This window comes from Schistocerca cancellata, chromosome 2 (assembly GCF_023864275.1).
Source record: "Schistocerca cancellata isolate TAMUIC-IGC-003103 chromosome 2, iqSchCanc2.1, whole genome shotgun sequence".
Taxonomy (NCBI): domain Eukaryota; kingdom Metazoa; phylum Arthropoda; class Insecta; order Orthoptera; family Acrididae; genus Schistocerca; species Schistocerca cancellata.
Genome location: NC_064627.1, coordinates 678,459,493 through 678,481,749, shown reverse-complemented (window position 1 = coordinate 678,481,749; position 22,257 = coordinate 678,459,493). Strand labels below are relative to the sequence as shown.

General features: G+C 38.1%; 1 protein-coding gene across 1 annotated transcript in view; it reads left to right on the top strand.

Moving 5' to 3' along the window:
- The window catches only part of LOC126162419 (arrestin domain-containing protein 3-like), a 171,482-nt gene that overhangs the window by 101,378 nt on the left and 47,847 nt on the right, over positions 1 to 22,257 (top strand). The window contains exon 7 of the mRNA XM_049918918.1: positions 1,796 to 1,922. Within this exon, the coding sequence (XP_049774875.1) occupies positions 1,796 to 1,922 (127 nt within the window). The remainder of the gene's footprint in view (positions 1 to 1,795; positions 1,923 to 22,257) is intronic.

The window sequence follows — 22,257 nt, the reverse complement described above, 5'->3', positions numbered from 1 at the left end:
TCAGTCCAGCTGCCTGCTTTCTCCTTAACCACACCACCCATCCCAGGTAGCTGCTCAAGTCATGTGCTGTCACAGCAGTCGGGCCCCAGGGGGCAGAGACAGTGGCCATGTGTGTCAAGTTATGCTAGTGTGAATAAGTGTGTGTTTTCTATTTTGGAAGAAGGACTTTCTTGTCCACAGTCTTTTCATTGTGCTTGTCTGTGACTCAATGCCTCCTCTATGTGGTGAGTAGCAGTCTGTCCTTATTCTGCAAGCCACCTCTCTCTCTCTCTCTCTCTCTCTCTCTCTCTCTCTCTCTCTCTGTGTGTGTGTGTGTGTGTGTGTGTGTGTGTGTGTTTGTGTGTGTGTGTTTGTGTATGTGGAATAATTATGAAATAAATGCAATCCCCTGCCCCTGCCCCACCCATTCCATTTGAGAATGCTGCAGGGGAAGAACAATAAGCCTCCACGTGAGGTCTACTTTCTTTCATTTCCTTACTGTGGCATGGCAATTTCATGAGACATATGTGGGAGGAAACAATATGTTGCCTGAGTTTTCTTCGAATGTATGCTCTCAGAATTTAAACAGTAAACCTCTCCTTGCATAATAGCACTTCTTTTGAAAGACCCACCTCTGGAGTTTGTTGAGCATATCTGTAACACTCCCTTTCTTATTAAATGTTCCTGTGACAAAATTTGCCGCTTGTTGTTGGATATTTTCTCTATTTTCTAATAATTCAACCTGGCAACGGTCCCAGACTTATTGTTTGTGGCTACATTTCCTTAAGATTTATTCAGTGAATTTCAACCCAGCTTCTACTTCTTCTGCAATATTTTTAGGCAGTTATCTCACTTTAGGTCACCCTAAATACTTACAGATAGGTATTTTATGGTTGTTACAGTTTCTAGTGATTTATCGCCAATAGTGTAATTGAACAGTCATAGATGAACATGACAGTGGCGTAAAGAAGTTAGATAAAACAATATGTGCCACATATACATCAGTAGTAACATTCCTATTACATATGTGTCTGTACTGAGTTTAGTCCAACATGAGCTAAACTAACATGAAGCATAATCATCTTGGGGTTGATGCTCTTTTGTCCATGTTTGCTTTAACAATACATATGTTTTTGGATGGGGTTTGCCTTTAACAAAACACAATTTTGTTTTTTATCCCAAACATCTTTCACTGTTGTTGCAGCATTATCAGTGGGCTTTATTTTATGGCTGTTTAGCATAAAGAATGTTCTTTACTGTTTGTATACATGCGAATATTAGTTTTTAAAATCATAATTACAGATTTTTGAAGAAACACATAAAATTATGAATTCATGCCTTCTTACCCCATGGTGTGGTTTTCCTTATGTGTCATGTTTTTACAGTAACTGATTTCTTTCACATTTTGTTGTATATGGTTGCAGATGACAATTAATTCACTTTTATTTCTGTTAATTGTAGTATCTTCACTAAGACTACACATTGATAGTCTGAAATATTTTTTTCCATAGGTATTTGTTATTTGATGAGCAATTCAGAGACCTACTACTAGCTGATATTACAGTCTTTCATTGATGTTATGTGTATGTAATGGTATACTAATTACATCTTTCTGCTGTGCTTGGCTGTGATTTAGAATATAATTGTTCTCTTGTGTAATGATTTGCAAATCTCTACATGATAGGTGAAGGCACACTACCATGAGTTTTTGTATGCTGGCATTTGTTATTTAACAAATGGGGCAGTACAGCCCCATGATTAATCATGAATGCAGCATCAACAAACATTTATTCACTATTAATGTGTTTCATTGCAGCACCTCCTTCATATGAAGAGTGTATGTATGGAGCAAGTAATGTGAATGTAGGAGATAATGCAAGCCACACAGAAGAGGGATACAATCACGTTCCAAGATATCCCACATACAACTTACGTCCTGGGGAGTAAGTGCTCTTCCATTTTGGTTTATATTTTATCCATTGCTTTCATAAGTGAAAGTTACATTAAGTACCAGAAGAAAAATCAAGAACAATTTACAAGGTCACAGTTTCTGACAAGTTTCACATCTGGCATTGCTAAGTGGTTTTGTGAAAGCGTCAGCTAACATTTCTTCAGAAGGCAGATGTTCAATATTGATAACACCTAATTCAAGATGCCTTCTTATAAAACGGTACTTTATACTTGTATGTTTGCATCTGGAGTTGTCGCTAGGTTCTTGGGTAACTGAATGACTCCTTTATTATCATAGTATAATGTAAGTGAATTTGACACTGTTTGGATCTACCTCAGACATAAGTTGTCTTAACCACAGTAAGGCCATATATTCAGCTTTGCAGGTAGAAAGTGCAGTTGTTTTTTTGTTTTCTACTAGTCCATGAAATTAGAGTTTTGCATTTTAATGGATGAAACATTTACATAATGTCTGTCATTGATTTTATTTCCCCAATCTGCATCACTGAAGGCAATTATTTCTCTGTTACCATCTCTAGAAAATTCTAGCATGTAGTACATGGTTCACTTTAAATATCTAAACAATCTTTTTACTGACAACCAATGAATCTTTTTAAAACAATGAATATATCTGCTCAGGAGATTTACAGCAAAACACACATCAGGTCTGGACATTTGAGATAGCTATAGAAGATTTCCTGTTGCCTCTTGATAAGATACTTCAGTATCAAAGTCCAAACCAAGTTCAAGTGGTGTTGACACCAGAATGGCTTCACTCATTTCAAACTTCTTCTTCTTTTTTCCACAGGATTTCTGGGAGACCCATAATTTTCCTTTTTTATGATTCCATGTAATTTCCATGCCTAGGCATTGACTTATCTGTCCTAAATGTTTTATCTCAAATAATCTCTTCAAAGAACTTTTGAACTGATCCGAAACACTTCTGTCATTTGTGAATAATATCATGTCATTGACATATAAGGCAATGATGACTGGTTTGGTGCCATTGCTTGAAAACAGATACGTGGATCAGTGTTTGATTTGTTCAGTTTCATTTTTCTTAATGCCTCATCAATTTTTTAATTCCAGACGGTCTGAGCCCATAAACAACTTTTTTCAGCCTCCATCCTTTTCCAGGAGTTGCAAAATTTTCTTGCAGAATGACATTAATTTCTTCATTTAAGTCTCCACAGGGATAAGCAGTAGTGATGTCAGCATGGTCAATCTCCAGGTTCTCCCAAGCTACCATAGAGAAGAGTATCTAATGGATGCATTCTTGACCACTGGTGCAAAGGTTTCCTGATAATCAACACCTTTAACTTGAGTGCATCCTTTTACTACTAGATAGGCCTTAAATGTTTCTGGTGTACTGCTAGCCCAGGCATTATTTTTAATACCCTCTTAGCCTTGAGTGTCCTCCAGGTAACTCTACGTCTTCAAATGTGTAATTACAAACTGGAGATGAGAGTTCTTTTTTCATTGCATTTTTCCATTCTTCATTATTTGTCCCTTCCAAGGCTTCTTTGACATGAACTTCTGCACTTGGAAGTCTTTCTTTCAAATAGTAAGTAACATGATCAGGCCATGTCTTGGGTTTTTGCTCTCTGTTTGAACTCCAGGGTGTAACATCTTGAACTACGTTTTGATTCTCATGACCCTCTTCTTGAGCTTCAATTTCTGTTGAATCATTCTCAAAGCCATAAAAGAGTTCATTATCACTGTCTTCTGATTTAACTTCTCCTTGAGTTTCTTAAGTATTTATGTCCTGAAGAACTGATTCCTGTTCCAGTCCTAAGGTGTTTGTGATCTTGAAGTTCTTCTATCTTTGAGCTTGAAAATTTCTCATCCTCGAGGTATTTTACATCCCTGCTGATAATTATGTGACCAGTCTCCCTACTGATGAATCAATAGCCTTTGGGTGTCTGACAGTAACCTACAAATGTCAGTTTCTGTGACTCCTTAACCCACTTCTTGCAGTGGGGTATTCGAATGTGAACCATTGCACTGCGGCCAAAAATTCTCAGATGTGATAGACAAGGCTTTCTCCTACACCAAAGTTCATATGGCACCTTATATCCAGGTGTGGTGGATGGCAAATGATTCGATAGGTATGCAGGTGTAGATACAGCTTCATACCAATACTCCTTTGCTACATTATCATCGAACATCATGATACAAGCTTTTTCAACCAATGTTATGTTAACTCTCTTGGCAACACCATTTTGCTGTGGACTGTAATGTACTGTAAGCTAGTGGGTGACACCTTCAGAAGTCAGAAATCTTTTTAGTTCATCATTGACATACTCCTTTCCATTGTCAGACTACAACTTATTGATATCTCTGCTTGTCTGCTTTTTCACTATGACTTTGAAGTTTTTGAATATCTGTGTTACTTCAGAGTTTTTCTTCAAGAGCTGGCCGCTGTGGCAGAGTGGTCCTAGGCACTTCAGTCCAGAGCCACGTGACTGCTATGGTCACAGGTTCGAATCCTGCCTCGGGCATGGATGTGTGTGATGTCCTTAGGCTAGTTAGGTTTAAGTAGTTCTAAGTTCTAGGAGACTGATGACCTCCGATGTTAAGTCTCATAGTGCTCAGAGCCATTTGAACCATTTTTCTTCAAGAAATAGAATCTTGAAAAATCATCAGTGAATGTGAGAAAATAATGATTTCCACCAATAGATACTGTCTCTATTTGCTCACACAAACCAGAATCTACTAAGTGTAAGATGTGTTTGGAATACCTTTTGCTAGGTTTGAATGGAAGACAGACTGTTTTCCCATGTTGCACAACTCAGAGGGATCCTTAACCACAAGATCTTCATTTAGTCCTGTTGAAACCTTTGACAACTTCAGCATACTTATGTGATGCCATAAGAATCCTCTATCTTTTGTATAGTGGCACTGTTTCATTTCACTTGTATTCAAGCAATAGATGCCATTCTTAGGCATTGCTTTGGCAATTACTTAACCTTCTGCATCATAGATGAATCTCCCTTTTTTTGTGAGGTCACTTTATTCCCTTTGCCTACAATTTTACAAATTGAGAGCAAATTTTAAGCTGTATTGAGGATGTGAATGATGTCAGGTGCTTCTACTTCTACTGTTTTATGACCAGTGCAGAAGGTCAGATCAACACTTCTACTAGTCTCTGCTCCTAAGCCATCAGCTTCCATGCTGGTCATTGAACTATGGCGTAGCTCGACATTAACTTCTTGATGTACGATGGTGGCTACAGTAAAAGTTAAGCTAGTGTCCTTCCAGAAAAATGTAAATTTTGCTGTAAAAAAGAAATCATATGAAAATTGTAAGGGTGAAATTACAAAACTGAATGAACTCATAATGATCTTACAGTTCATAATTGGCAGTTTTGGATATTTCAAAAATATGACAAGGAAATACTGAGTTGAACACGCTAAAGTTGCATGAGTTAGTTCATCTGATCGGAAAAGTGGTCAAATGTGAAGTATATAACAGTAAGACCAATGTGAAAAATTTGGAAAATCTGTGAAAATAATGCAAACTTTGTGCATGAAAACACATTTCAAGTACTTTAAAGTGCTGATAGTGAAAATGCAACATATAGTTCGCATGAACAATGGGAAAAGCAAAAAGGCACTGTGAATAAGCTAGGAGAAGAAAATTTATTGATGAAAACAAGCTTGAATGACATCAATGTGAATGTGCTGACCAAAAATTGTGCCAAAGTGTTTAGTAAAACACTACAAAACATTCCCTCATTGTGAATGCCAATAACAGCAAACTGTTTGTGCTTTCAGACAGCCATGGTCATGGACTTGCAAGTAAGCTAAAAGAAACAACTAAAACATATTTTTGTGGTATAGTGAAACTGCAAGCCCCCACCTGGTGAAATTAAAAAAAATTACTGCATCCGCAGAGGTAAAAAATCTACACACATCTGCAAAAATGAAACAGCGAGCGCTACGTGTAAACTTAAACAGTCTCACTCACACAAACGTAGTAATGGTCAATATTGTGCATTGCTATGATCTTATAAGATGGTCATGTGTTAATACAGAAATGAAAGGTGCCAACAATCAGTTTGCAAAAATTAGCAGACATTTTAAAAATGTGAAATGTGTTGATATAAGCAATATTGGATGTAGATTCCACACACAACATGGACTTCACTTGCTTGGGGAAAGAATATCTAGCAAACCTGATAACCAAGCAAATAAAAAACCACCAAACTAAATTCAAAACCAAAATGACAATTGCAGCACCATCGCCAGACTCCATAATGCTAGCACTTCAAAGAGGTAAAAGCGTTAGAGCCATCATCAGCACTAGCAAAACATGTAAAAAAAGATGAAGTGTTAACAGAAAGACCAGTGGACAGCAATATGAATGACAAGAGATCTACAGTTCCTCATCATCTAAATATTATTTTAGATGAAAACAAGAAAAACAAGAAAACTCCAAGTTCACAAGAAAGCACAGCAGTAGTGTGCAAAATCAACATTGGAAGTGTCAGAAACAGCATCACCACCTACAACAACAACAACAGAAATGGCAGTATTAAGTATATTAGCAGCAGCACCAATAGAAGCAACAAGAAACTCACGGCAGCCCAATGTACAGGTACATCCCGAGAGGTGCAAGAAACCTGTCCTTCTCAAGGATTTTTGGTATCTCACCAGGACATGGGAACGAATATGAAAGCACAAAACATAAATAAAACTGTAACCAGTTCTCACCCTAGTCACCAGCAGATTTTAAGTCTACGTATTCAGTGCCTTAGAAATAAATCACTAGAACTTGAGGTAGGAATAAATGGTGCAAACATTGATTGCATGTGCATCATGGTGCACTGGTGCAGAAGTTTTAAGCTAAGTATCATTAATATTCATCCATATAAGTTAGCAAGTCAGTATTGCAGAAAAAATGCCAAAAATGGAGCTGTATATATCTTCACTAAATCAAGTATCAGGTACAAAAGAAAATGTGAAGCTGAATCACTGAGTGTGGAAAATCATTTTGAAGCAGCAGCTATACAGTTGTATGAAATACAGGGAAAAGTCGTAGTCATAGCATTATATAGACTGCCTACTGGGGATACAGACATATTCATTAATCAATTAGAAACACTGCTTAACATTCTTTTTACTGAAAGAGCCACTGTAGTTGTCTGTAGGGATTTCAACATAAATCTTATGAATGAAAGTAGACTAAAAAATCATTTCCTAAATCTGTTATGTAGTTTCAGTCTGTTTCCACACACACTCTTCCACACACCACTTGGTGGTTAGCGGAGTATATATGTAGATGTAGATGTAGATACACGAACTCACAAGAATGACATATAATACAAACAGTCTTACAGATAATATATTTTCAAATGTACGATCCACAGAAGTACAGGGTTATTACAAATGATTGAAGCGATTTCACAGCTCTACAATAACTTTATTATTTGAGATATTTTCACAATGCTTTGCACACACATACAAAAACTCAAAAAGTTTTTTTAGGCATTCACAAATGTTCGCTATGTGCCCCTTTAGTGATTCGGCAGTCATCAAGCCGATAATCAAGTTCCTCCCACACTCGGTGCAGCATGTCCCCATCAATGAGTTCGAAAGCATCGTTGATGTGAGCTCGCAGTTCTGGCACGTTTCTTGGTAGAGGAGGTTTAAACACTGAATCTTTCACATAACCCCACAGAAAGAAATTGCATGAGGTTAAGTCGGGAGAGTGTGGAGGCCATGACATGAATTGCTGATCATGATCTCCACCACGACCGATCCATCGGTTTTCCAATCTCCTGTTTAAGAAATGCTGAACATCATGATGGAAGTGTGGTGGAGCACCATCTTGTTGAAAGATGAAGTCGGCGCTGTTGGTCTCCAGTTGTGGCACGAGCCAATTTTCCAGCATGTCCAGATAAACGTGTCCTGTAACATTTTTTTCGCAGAAGAAAAAGGGGCCGTAAACTTTAAACCGTGAGATTCCACAAAACACGTTAACTTTTGGTGAATTGCGAATTTGTTGCACGAATGCGTGAGGATTCTCTACCGCCCAGATTCGCACATTGTGTCTGTTCACTTCACCATTAAGAAAAAATGTTGCTTCATCACTGAAAACAAGTTTCGCACTGAACGCATCCTCTTCCATGAGCTGTTGCAACTGCGCCGAAAATTCAAAGCGTTTGACTTTGTCATTGGGTGTCAGGGCTTGTAGCAATTGTAAACGGTAAAGCTTCTGCTTTAGCCTTTTCCGTAAGATTTTCCAAACCATTGGCTGTGGTACGTTTAGCTCCCTGCTTGCTTTATTCGTCGACTTCCGCGGGCTACGCATGAAACTTGCCTGCACGCGTTCAACCGTTTCTTTGCTCACTGCAGGCCAACCCGTTGATTACCCCTTACAGAGGCATCCAGAAGCTTTAAACTGCGCATACCATCACCGAATGGAGTTAGCAGTTGGTGGATCTTTGTTGAACTTCGTCCTGAAGTGTCGTTGCACTGTTATGACTCACTGATGTGAGTGCATTTCAAGCACGACATACGCTTTCTCGGCTCCTGTCGACATTTTGTCTCACTGCGCTCTCAATCGCTCTGACGGCAGAAACCTGAAGTGCGGCTTCAGCCGAACAAAACTTTATGCGTTTTGCTACGTATCTGTAGTGTGTCGTGACCATATTTCAATGAATGGAGCTACAGTGAATTTATGAAATCGCTTCAATCATTTGTAATAGCCCTGTATAAGTTACAAATACTGATTTGGGATTATCAAATAACAGTGCTCTTGTCCTCAAAATTCCTTCAATGCTACTGCAAGAAAATAAGTGCACTTCATGCATAAAAGAAAATTTTCCACTGAAAACTGTGCAGAATTTACAAAAATCCTAACTCATGTGTCCCTAACAAATACAAATGATGCATATAACACTTTTTCTTCAATTTTCATGGGATATTTCTAAATGTGCTTTTCAAAGGAGCTGCCAAGAATCACATCACATTACATCAAAATACAAAGCCAAGTTCTTGGATCACAGCTGGCATCAAAACTTCTTGTGGAACTTTAAAGAGACTAAATTCAAATTGAAGACATCTACAGATCCACAGTTCATAGAATACATAAAGAATTACAAGAGGATATATCGAAAAGTAATTGCCAAGGAAAAATTTATGAGTAATGACAACTTAATAAGACAGTCTGATAACAAATCAAAAGCCATATTGGGGATTGTGAAGACTGAAACATGAAAGAGACGCAAGGACCAGGATATCATTCTTAAAAACACAGAAAAGTCAATATTAAAAAACAAGATTTGCCAAATTACATCAACAATTATTTCATAAATGTAACAACTTCATTAAAGCTCAAAATTTACAAACCAAGAAAAACCTGCCTTTAAAAGCTCTTGTAGCATAAGGATAGATCAAACAGATGAACATGAAGGCTTGAAACCTAAATTGTCAGCAGGACTAGATGACGTGCCTGTTTGTATAATAAAAATGACAGCTGCATAAATCTAAAGGCCCTTGGCATACATAGCCAACTTATCATTTAGTGAAGAACTGTTTCTGGAAAAGATAAAAAATGTCAAAAGTGGAGCCATTATTCAAAAATGGCGACAAGTGTAAGGTAGAAATCAATTGGCCAGTATACCTCCTTCCAGCATTTTCTAAAATAATTGAAAAATTAATGAAGCACAGAATCAACAAATATCTAAATGACCATAAGTTACTAAATAGAAATCTGCATGGCTTCCAGGCAGGTAAAAATACAGAAACAGCACTAATGTGCTACACTGAACAAATAATCAAAAATCTAGAAAAAGCAACAGCATAGTAGAAATAAATTTAGATCTCTCCAAAGCATTTGACACTGTCATTTATGGCATTCTTTTAGAAAAACTGGAAGCATTAGATGTTCATGGGACAGGGAAAAGTGGTTTGAATAATACCTATGAAACAGAACACAGATTGTGGAACTGATGTCAGATTACTCCAACCACACATTAAATTTAGAATCGGATGCAAAAGAAATGGAAATAGGAGTGCCACAATGCAGTATTCTAGGTCCCTTATTGTTCCTTGTCTACATAAATGACTTTCACACCTCAGATGGAGCAGCAAAGGCCATACTATTCACAGATGACGCTAGTGTGATAATAGGTGCAGCAAAGCAAATGCTGCAAACAATTACTGATAAAGTAATAAAAAATGTCCACACTTGGTTCAATGCAAACCGGTTGACATTAAATGCAAATAAAACAAATTATATGCAGTCTGGGTAAATATTTCAAAATGTAAATCTTGATCTGCTGTTGGGAGACAAGACAATAGACAGTGTCATCAACAAAATTGCTGGGGAGTCATGTAGATGAAAATCTTAATTTTAATGACCATGTTATGAAACTTGTGCAGAAACTTAACCCAGCCTGTTTTGCTCTTAGAAGTATTGCAAATGTCTGTACTGCAGAGGGTGCCAGGATGGCATATTTTGGCTATTTTCAGTCTCTTGCAACATATGGAATAATATTTTGGGGTTCCACCACTTGCTGTCTGAAACAAATCTTTCTGTTATAGAAGAGGGCTATCAAAATAACAGACAGTCATCCACAGACACAATGCAAACCCTGTGTGTGTGTTTTATATGTTAGGGCCCACATTGCAGATTTTTAGACAAATGCCAACTTGCATAACTACAATACTCGAAATAGCACATCACTCCATACTCAGTGAACAAAAAGAACACACTCTCAAAGTCATCTGAGCCATATTGGTACAAAACTCTACAACATACTGCCATCCAATGTCAGAAAGTTAGAAGATGAAAACAGATTTAAAGTACAATTTAAATAATTTCTACTTTATTTACTTGGTAAATGACTATTTAGGGCAATAAATAATTCTAATAATGTGTATATTAAGGCAAAACTGAAAACACTGTCTTTCATCCCATAAAGTTTCTGTTAATTTTGTATATCTGATAGACAGCTGCTGAGCATGGTAAAATCTTTACTGAATTATTGTAGTGAATATAAGGACATCCTGTTTAGGGAAGACAAAAGTAAAGCCTTAGGGCAAACAGACTATGCAGTTACAATACTGTTAGTAACATGTATAAAAAGTTGTATTACTGTGTCTTGTATGACCAAGTATTATTCTTTGTACATTTTTTTTGTACAATATTGTATGTATTATTCTTGGTACTACTTAATGTAAAAATTTGTATGTTCCTTTTGCACAAATTGTTTCCCATAAATGTACATGTATTTTTGGACAACATCCATACAATATTTATTGTCTGAGGATGGATAAATAAATAAATAAAAAGAAATTCGATTGTTAGTGATGTGGGTCAAGGCACAGGAATTTAAATAACACATATCCTTTCCATGAGACTATTTAACAGCTTTCTTTTGTTGTCTGTTTCCTAAACACATATCCATCACATTATTTTTTGACTAGCTTCCTCCTTTTCCATCCTTGCTACAACAATACAGTGTGTATCAAAAGAGTCATCTGATTTTGCATGTCTATATTTCTGAAACTAATAAACATGTACAATGAATTTTGTTTTTTGATGGACAGGAAACTCAAAAAGTTTTTTTCATACCTTTTCATAGGTGTTTAACATGCCCCCCTTGAGGTGCACAGCATATGTCAATGTGGTATTCAAATTGTTCTCACACTGCAGTGAGCATGTCTTGAGTTACAGGTTCCACAGCTGATGTTATGCAATGTTTCAGTTCATTCATTGTTGTAGTTAATAGAGGCACATAAACAGAGTCTTTTATAAACCCCCAAAAGAAATAATCACATAGGTCAGGTCTGGTGACCTTGGAGGCCAGTAATGTAAGGCTGAATCATTTGGTCCAGTGTGACCATTCAGTAATCCTTTGATTTAAAAATTCCCATTCTTCCAGATGCCAGTGTGGTGGTGCCCCATCCTGTTGGTAAATGAAGTCATTCAAATTGGTCTCCAACTGTGGACAAAGAAAGTTCTCAAGCATATTGAGATATGTGCTTCCTGTAACAGTGTTCTTGGCAAAGAAAAATACACCATACACCTTTTTCCATGAAACTGCACAAAGTACATTAAATTTTAGAGTGTCTCCCTCATGTTGTACAACTTAATGTGGTTGTTCTGTGCCCCATATTCTCACTCATGATGGTTCACATTTCCATTTAAATAGAATGTTGCCCCATCATTAAACACTAAGTGTGGAAGAAAACTGTCATCCTCTATATTGCCAAGAATGAAATTACAGAACTCCACATGTTGTTGTTTCTCACCCTAATGAAGAGCTTGCAATAACTGAATTTTGTATGGTTTCTCGTGCAAGCGTCAATGCAGTACATGCCAGATGGACATCATGGCATGTTGAGATGCACAATGAACAGTTTCTGTGGACTCCTTGTAAAACTATGGTGGATGCATTCGACATTTGTGTCAGACACTCGGGGACAGCCTGGAACTTGCCTTTACATAAACAACCTGTTTCTTCGAATTATTCATGCCATCATCTAATGCTCTGTGATGTAGGAGGATCCACACCATACCTAGTCCAAAAGTCATGCTGAACAATTATTGCTGTCCCGCACTGCACAGAATGTACAACACAATATGCTTTCTCTTGTTCCAACACGATTTTTACGAGAACTGAAGTGGGCACACAGTGCTGCTACCTAGTGAGAACCATGTAAAACTCAAGAGTTTTCTCTTTCCAACAGTACACTGTTCATGCACATATCTCAAATAACATAATTGTTATGATTTTTTAAAATCGGATGATTCTATTTGATACATCCTGTATTTATCAATACGATTTGGTTTGTTGCGCTTGTGGCATTTAATAAAAATTTTTGTAGGTCTCTGCTTATTTGTATATAGAGCAGATTCTTCATTTCCATTAGCTTATTTAGGTTTCACATCTTTAGCAGTTTCACTTTATTGGAATCTCCCATGGTATGTGTGCCACTGTTTTCAAGTGCAGTGATCATTGGCTGATGATGATCAGATAAACCAGTCAGGAGCAAAGTTCCTATCCATCATTCACGGGAAACTTCATTTAATTTAATTTAAACACAATCATTATTATTCAATCACAGTAGTCATCTACTGACTTGCATTATATCTAATTTGATTGTGATTAATGATCTAAGCAGACCCACTCTATGTGTGATCCTGAGCCTTCAAATGCTTTTTCCAAGACTGCCCAGGCTTCTGCTGCTGTCTTTGTGTCCCTTATATGGGAATAATGTCCCTTATATGGGAATAATTAATCTTATCCATGAGAAGTATAATCTGAGAATGTGCCTTTTTGTCTCTCTTCTTCCAAGAATTGTCCCATCTCATTGGATCTGAAGGAGGGCTTTCAACAATATCCCACAGTTTGTCACAGACCAAATACACCTTAATGACAAATTACATCGTCAAATAATTTTCATGCCCAATAAACTTTTCAACCACTGGAAGTCCAGTTGGGCCTGTACCACTCATTTTTAGCTCTGAAAGAGACAAAAAATACTGGCAATCTGCACACATGTGTGATCGATTGGAAAAAAATGGATGATCAGCACACACCAAACACCTCTGGATTTCCATGCATGACTTTGATTTTAACATTTATGAAACCGTACTTTCACACTGGAGCTGTGGGAGAGAAAAGGAATTTGTGGCACAATTTGACTAGAAGAAGGGGTCTGTAGGTAGGGTGCATTATATGGCATCAATGGTCACCAATTTAGTGCTGGTGGGAAGTGTAGGGTTAAAAGTCATAAATAAAGCATTCAAAGACTGCAGTGAATTGTGGCTGTGTTTGATTTGCAAGCAGACAAAAGAGCAGTGACCATAGCTCCTTGTTACCCGTCCCAAAACAAAGTTTGTCTTGTAGATTTGGTGCTCTGCAGCTTTTAGAAATTGTATAATTAAATATGAGGTGTGTCCAGATGGAAGGGAGACTAAGTTGTATGCAAACAAACTGTAATAAAAATATCATAATTACAGTTCATATGGGACAGTACAGCTCTACATAATTACCCTTCCTGGGTTGCAGACAGATCCAATTTTCCATGGAGTCCTGCACTTTCTTGTCACATGTGAACCTCTGATCTCTGAAGAATATTTTAAGGTGCTGAATATAAGTTAGTCACATGCAGAGATATCAGAGCTGTAAGGAGGATGTTCCAGGAACTTCTATTAAATTTTTGAAGAAGCTTGAGTGTCTTCTTGGCCACGCAACCTGCCTAATAACACTGGCACAATAGGAATAGTGTGCACTGTGTTTGAACTGCTCTCTGTACACCTCTTTCATCTTGGGATAAAATTTGTGAAGCATATTCCCCTTCTGCATGAAGAAATTGGGAAACTGCTTTTTGTGCTGATCAGGAGGAAGCCATCATGCGATGAGCTGTGGCAACTACTTTCCAGAAATGAGGAAATTGCTGTGAAGTTGTTAACTTCTCTTGTATAAGAGGAAAGACTGCCACTTCATCTCTCAGTTAACACATTCACCCACTGTAATTACATATGACACCACTACCTTGAGCACACATTATATCTGATCTAAGCTGCTTGTTGGTATTAATTTACTTTACCAGACTAGTTTCTGGCATTGCCCATCATTGGTGGTATCTGTATTACAAAAGCACATATTTCTTATAACATGTTACATATAGTGTACACATTAGTGTTTTATGTGAGTGTGATTTTTCATTTCATTATAATGGGACTTGTTTTATATGAAATGCTATTTCTAGTATATCTCAATGATATTTTGGAATAATCTTGTAATTATATAGTTATTTCATTTATATAATTTATGTACATATATTCAACCACTGTAACACATTTCTTATGAACATATATGCAGTTGTTATTGGCAATTGCCGTGCATGCAAAGACTCTTTTTTTTTGTTATAATCACATTGTAGAATATATATAATGCTAAAATTCAAAAATACTGCGCCATACCTCTCTCTGTCAATCTAGAGAAACCAACCAGCACCCTTAAAGAGTGGTAGTGGTCTATTAGGTAGATATCCATTAGCCAAAATGTCTTCAGGAATTAATGACGCAAATATTTTGTGGCTTTTGGCCTCCAGTGCTTCGCATTGGAAGATTAAATGTGGTACAGTTTCATTCCCCTGTATAACACAGTCTGCACTTAGAAGTTTCTTTCTCTATTTCAAACATGTACACATGGCAGACTATTAGATCTACAACAAGTTTCGTGTACCCCCTGTTCAAGCTCAGGATTTCCTCTTCTCTTAAAACATGGTTGTAGTATCATTAACTTGCTATGTTTTTATTTTTTGGGTTTTAGTTCATGCTGCCTCCCAATCCAGTTATGTAGTTTAACTTTTACTATAACCTTAGTTATGGTTAAGATAGGTTTTGGTCCAACAAATAAGGTCATCACTCCCTGCCCTGGCCAGCTTATCAGCTTCTTCCTTAGCACAAATTCCTGAGTGCCCAAGGATGTATAGTAGGTTTACCCTGTTGCTGTCTTCTAGCCTCACAAAGGTTTTATGTCATTCTGTAATGATCTTTGAACTTGCTGTGGGGGCTGATAGAGATTTCAGAGCTTCCTTGTGGTCTGAATGAATGTAGATGCTGCAATCTTTGTAACATGCACACAAGTTTTCTCTGCACATATTCTTTTAGCAAAGCCAGCTTCCCTAGAGAGATTGCACTCTCCAGGCTGCCCCCGCCCCCATATTTCCCAGCCCCAGCCCCAGCCCCAGCCCCAGCACATTTGTTTACAACCTGTCAGTAAATCAGACTATGTCACCTGAATGGTATTGTGGTTCTTTCTTGCACTGCACCTTACTTCCTCATGCAGCTTGAAGTTATTGTTTAGTCACTGACCACTTCTATATTTGTCACATTCATTATATTAGCGTGGGATTTCCACTTTTTAATGTGCCCCTGCTGCTCCATCCATTGTAATCCAAAGATGTAATGGGAATGCCTCGAGCATGATCTCCAACATAGCTGTGAGGCTGCTGCGAATTTCACCTTTTATGGCCGGGCAGGCCAATCTGTATAACTTCTCAAACTCCATAGTAGCTACCTTCTGTTTTTCTTTATTCCATCACACTGTAGCCCCACAACTGTATATAGGTGTTATATCAGAGGTGGAAGTTCAGTGCATGATTTACTGTAATTGCAATTGTAATTTTATTTATCCTTAGATCATACATTGTGTGCAGAGAAGCACATGATGATATAGGACAAGTCAGAAATGGAGATGAGATGATACATGGTTAAAATGATTATTACAGCAATCTTATAATGATACAAATGTTCATATAATACATGTGTAATGCCAAGAAACAGAAAAGTGTATAGGTGGATATCTTGTGAAAAATTCAGAATTGCACAATATTTCTAAATAAGTTCACATTATTAAGGGAAAGAAATAAATAACCAAATAAAATGGGAATTCAAAAGCACCTTATACAAATAAAAACCCACTACTGAAGTAAAACAGTAAAGGTGACACACTTCTGTGTTAAAAAGTACAGAACATGGACAGAACAAATTTTTATGTTTCAAGATATTCATCTATACCTGGGGCAGGCAGGAATCCTGCACATGTGCGATGCACTTGCACGTGTGCAGTTAACAGGTGTTCTGCGTGCACACAGGGTCAAGCTGGCCACCTACTTCTATCCCCTCCCCACCAAACTGTCTCTCTGCTCCTTCCTCTGTAATGCGTTTTGTTTCCTAGCTTGCTTTATTGAATGAAGGCATAAGGTTAGTAGGAGTGCTTGAAAGAAATCATGGTTTGAAAGATTACCTATTACATATGATATGTTTTATTTAATTATCACAGGTAGTGTTTACAATATGTTTAATGTCTAGAAAAAAATTTCTACAAACAGACAAATGCAAACAGTTACATAAATTTTCATCACTGATATTTGCTCTTAACCGAGACTTATTAATTTTCATAACAGAAAAAACCTCTCACAAATGTATGTCGAGCCAAACATTGATCTTATCTTTGCGGCATCACGATGAAGATGAGGAAACTCTTGCTGTGGAAAGTCATGAGAAAAGTCTATTACATGTCTTGCCAAAAGGAACTTGTCTCTCAGACGAGAATTACACAGTAGATCTATTAATTCCATTTGCAAATTGGGATGAATTTCATCTACAGAAACAGCAAATGGTCTCGAGAACCATTCAAAAGCATGAGATAAATATGATATATCCCCAAATCACTTGAAAAATTCCTCTTTTATTGCACTAAGTACGGAAACATATTCTTTGCAATTCTGTTCTCGCACAGAGGACAGAGTAGGAAAATGCACTGCAGTCCCTGACGAGCGCTGTCGTTCCCATAGCTCAAGCTTGCTAGTGAAAGCTTGCACCTTTTCAGCCATTTCACAAATTAGCTTATTTTCTCCTTGCAAACTTGTGTTCAATGCATTCATATGTCCAGTAATGTCCACTAAAAATGCAAGGTCGTCAACCCACTCTGCATCTTCTAACTTGGGGTTGTACCTTCCTTTGTCCTTTAAAAACTGATGTACTGGTATTCTCAGCTCAAAAAACCTTTTGAGTACATTACCGTGGCTAAGCCAGTGGGCTTCACTGTGGCATGGTATATCACTGTATTCTTCCCCAGTTTCAGCTAAATATGTGTGAAGCTGTCTATGTGTAAGCCCATGGGATCTCAAATAATTAACTGCCCAAATAACCACTTGCATGACGTCCTCCAGTTTTGCTGCTTTTGCACAGAGTACTTCTTGGTGTAAAATGCAGTGGATGCTGTATAATGATTCTTCTGTATGCTGTAGCTTTTTTCCTAGTAATACAACAAATCCCATTTGTTCCCCTTTCTTTGCAGGTGCTCAGTCTGTTGTCACTGACACCAAACGTTCCCAGTTTAAGCCAGCTGAATTGACAGCTTCTTCAATGGTTTTTAGAATGTCTGTGCCGGTGGTCGCTTTTTAAAGGTATTATATCTAAAAAAAAATCCTCTGTTATGTGCAAAGCAGTGTCCACACCACGGACATAAATCACTAATTGCGTGGTGTCTGAAATATCTGTGGCCTCATCAAGTGCGACAGAAAATGCAATAAACTCCTGCCCTGCACTCCTTAATTGATGGTAAACATCACCTGCCATGGCACTTATACAATGACTTATAGTCAGCCGAGAAAGAGTGATAGCTCGAAACTGATTTGCACTCAGTGGGCAAAGTAAATCAGCAGCATCATTGATGCACTCCTTTACAAACTCACCTTCAGCAAATTGGTTTTCCAGCTCTCGCTAAATTAAGCGCAATCTTATAACTTGCACGTACTGCTGGGCTATCATTGTTGTCCTCCTGAAAAACTGAAAACAGTGCTCCATAAAATGTTAAATCAGTTACATGAGAGACATGATGAAAGAAAGTCACAGATCTCTCATGACAACAGCAACTTATGTCAGATTCATCTAGTAACGTCAGATCGCTCTTCTTAAGCTCAGTCAATTTCCTCATCCACTCAGCATCTACATCTGCATCTACATCTACATGATTACTCTGCTATTCACAAAAAAGTGCCTGGCAGAGTGTTCAATAAACCACCTTCAAGCTGTCTCTCTGCAATTCCACTCTCGAATGGCACACGGGAAAAATGAGCCCTTAAATTTGTCTCTGTGAGTCCTGATTTCTCTTACTTTATCGTGATGATAATTTCTCCCTATGTAGGTGGGTGCCAACAGAATGTTTTTGCAATTGAAGGTGAAAACTGGTGATTGAAATTTCATGAGAATATTGTATCATGTCTGTGACACATCTCCCCTATTTTGCGATAATACAAAAGGAGCTGCCCTTCTTTGTACTTTTTCGATGTCATCCGTCAGTCCCACCTGATTTGGATCCCACTCCACACAGCAATACTCCAGAATAGGGCAGACAAGCATGATGTAAGCAGTCTCTTTAGTAGACCTGTTGCACCTTCTAAGTGTTCTGCCAATGAATCGCAGTCTTTTAATTGCTCCACCCACAATATTATCTATGTGATCGTTACAATTTAGGTTATTTGTAATTGTAATCCCTAAGTATTTAGTTGAATTTACAGCCTTCAGATTTGTGTGACTTATCATGTAATCGAAATTTAGCTGATTTCTTTTAGTACTCATGTGAATAACTTCACACTTTTCCTCATTCATGGTCAATTGCCACTTTTCGCTCCATACAGAGATCTTATGTAAATCATTTTGCAAGTTGTTTTGATCATCTGATGGCTTTACAAGACTGTAAATGACAGCATCCTCTGCAAACAATCTAAGACGGCTACTCAGATTGTCTCCTATGTTATTAATATAGATCAGGAACAACAGAGGGCCTATAACACTTCCTTGGGGAACGCCGGATATTACTTCTGTTTTACTCGATGACTTTCCGTCTATTACTACGAACTGTGACCTTCCTGACAGGAAATCACGACTCCAGTTGCACAACTGAGGTGATATTCTGTAGGCACACAGTTTGGTTAGAAGACGCTTGTGAGGAACAGTGTCGAAAGCCTTCTGGAAATCTAAAAATATGGAATCAATTTGACATCCCCTGTCAATAGCACTTATTACTTCATGAGTATAAAGAACTAGTTGTGTTTCACAAGAATGTTGTTTTCTGGAACCGTGCTGACTATGTGTCAATAAATCGTTTTCTTCAAGGTACTTTATAATTTTTGAAGACAGTATATGTTCCAAAACCCTACTGCAAATCGACATTAGTGGTATAGGCCTGTAATTCAGCGGGTTACTCCTACTTTCCTTTTTGGGTATTGGTGTGACTTGAGCAATTTTCCAGTCTTTAGGTATGGATCTTTCTGTGAACTATTGGTTGTATATAATTGCTAAATATGGAGCTATTTTATCAGTATATCAGCATACTCTAAGAGGAACCTGACTGGTATACAATCTCGACTGGAGACCTTGCCTTTATTAAGTGATTTAAGCTGCTTCGTTACACCGAGGATATCTACTTCTATGTTTCTCATCTTGGCAGTTGTTCTTGTTTGGAATTCAGGAATATTTACTTCATCTTCGTTGGTGAAGGAGTTTCGGAAAACCGTGTTTAATAACTCTGCTGTAGTGGCACTGTCATCAGTGACTTCACTGTTGTTATCGCGCAGTGAAGGTACTGATCGCGTCTTGCCACTGGTGTTCTTATGTATGACCAGAATCTCTTTGGGTTTTCTGCCAGATTTCGGGACAGAATTTCATTGTGGAAATTATTAAAAGCATCTCGCATTGAAGTACGCGCCTTATTTCGAACTTCTGTAAAACTTTGCCAATCTTTGGGATTTTGCATTCTTTTAAATTTGGCATGCTTTTTTCATTGCTTCCGCAACAATGATCTGACCCATTTTCTGTATCATGGGGGACCGGTAGCATCACTTATTAATTTGTGTGGTATATATCTCTCAATTTCTGCCTTTACTATCTCTTTGAAAACATTCCACAACTTTTCTACACTTACATGATCAGATCGGAAGGAGTGAAGACTGTCTCTTAAGAAGGCGTTAAGAGCATTTTTATCAGCTTTTTTAAGTAGATACACTTTGCGTTTCTTTTTGATGGTTGTAGGTGTTATGGTATTCAACCTAGCAGCAACTGCCTTGTTGTTGCTAATCCCTGTATTCGTCAGAATACTCACTATTTTTCCAGGATTATTTGTTGCTAAAAGGTCAAACATGCTTTTGCAAACATTTACGCTTCGAGTGGGCTCATGAACTAATTGTTCAAAATAATTTTCTGAGAAAGCATTCAGTACAATTTCGGATGAAGTTTTATGCGTGCAGCCGGCTTTAAATATATAATTTTTCCTGCATATCGAGGGTAAATTGAAGTCACCTCCGACTATAATTGTATGTGTGGGGCACTTATTTGAAATGAGACTCAAATTTTCTTTGAACTGTTCAGCAACTATATCTTCTGAGTCGGTGGGGTTGGTAAAATGATCCAATTAATAGTTTAGTCCAATTGTCAGGTATAACCTCTACCCACACTATTTCACACGAACTATCTACTTCAGTTTTGCTACAAGGCAAACTATCTATGACAGCAGTAAATACTCCACCACCAACTGTATTTAATCTATCCTTTCTGAACACTGTTAGATTGTTTGAAAAAACTTCGGCTGAACTTATTTCTGGCTTTAGCCAGCTCTCTGTACCTACAACTATTTGAGCTTCAGTGATTTGTATTAGGGCTTGGAGCTCTGGTTCTTTCCCAACGCAGCCATGACAATTTACAACTACAATACCAATCGTTTCTATGACTACCTTACTGTGTTTTACCTGCCCCCTTTTAGGTGAACGTCCCTTCTGTGGTTCCTTCAGACTCTCTAACCTAAAAAACCGCCCAGTCCCTTCCACACAGCACCCCGTTACCCATGTAGCCACCTCCTGTGTGTAGTGGACTCCTGACCTATTAAGCGGAACCCGGAAACCCACCACCCAATGGTGCAAGTCAAGGAATCTGCAGCCTACACGGTCACAGAACCGCCTGAGCCTCTGATTCAGACCCTCCACTCAGCTCTGCACCAAACGACCACAGTCCGTTCTATCGACGATGCTGCAGATGGTGAGCTCCACCGTATTCTCAGAAGCAAGACTGGCAGTCTTTACCATTTCCGCTAGCCACTCGAAACCAGACAGAATCTGCTCCAATCCAATGTGACACACGTCATTGGTACCGACATGAGCCACCACCTGCAGTTGGCTGCACCCTGTACTCTTTCCACATCCGGAATGACTCCCCCTGGAATGCACACGAAGTGCACACTGGCTTCCTTCTCCTCCTTGGCAGCCATGTTCCTAAGGGGCCCCATTATGTGCCTAATGTAGGAGCTCGATTGTTGTTGTTGTGGTCTTCAGTTCTGTGACTGGTTTGATGCAGCTCCCCATGCTACTCTATCCTGTGCAAGCTTCTTCATCTCCCAGTAACTACTGCAACCTACATCCTTCTGAATCTGCTTAGTGTATTCATCTCTTGTTCTCCCTCTATGATTTTTACCTTCCACATTGCCCTCCAATACTAAATTGGTGATCACTTGATGCCTCAGAACAAGTCCTACCAACCGATCCCTTCTTCTAGTCAAGTTGTGCCACAAATTTCTCTTCTCCCCAATTCTATTCAATACCTCCTTATTAGTTATGTGATCTACCCATCTAATCTTCAGCATTCTTCTGTAGCACCACATTTCAAAAGCATCTATTCTCTTCTTGCCCAAACTATTTATCATCCATGTTTCACTTCCATACATGGCTACACTCCATACAAATACTTCCAGAAACGACTTCCTGACACTTAAATCTATACTCGATGTTAACAAATTTCTCTTCT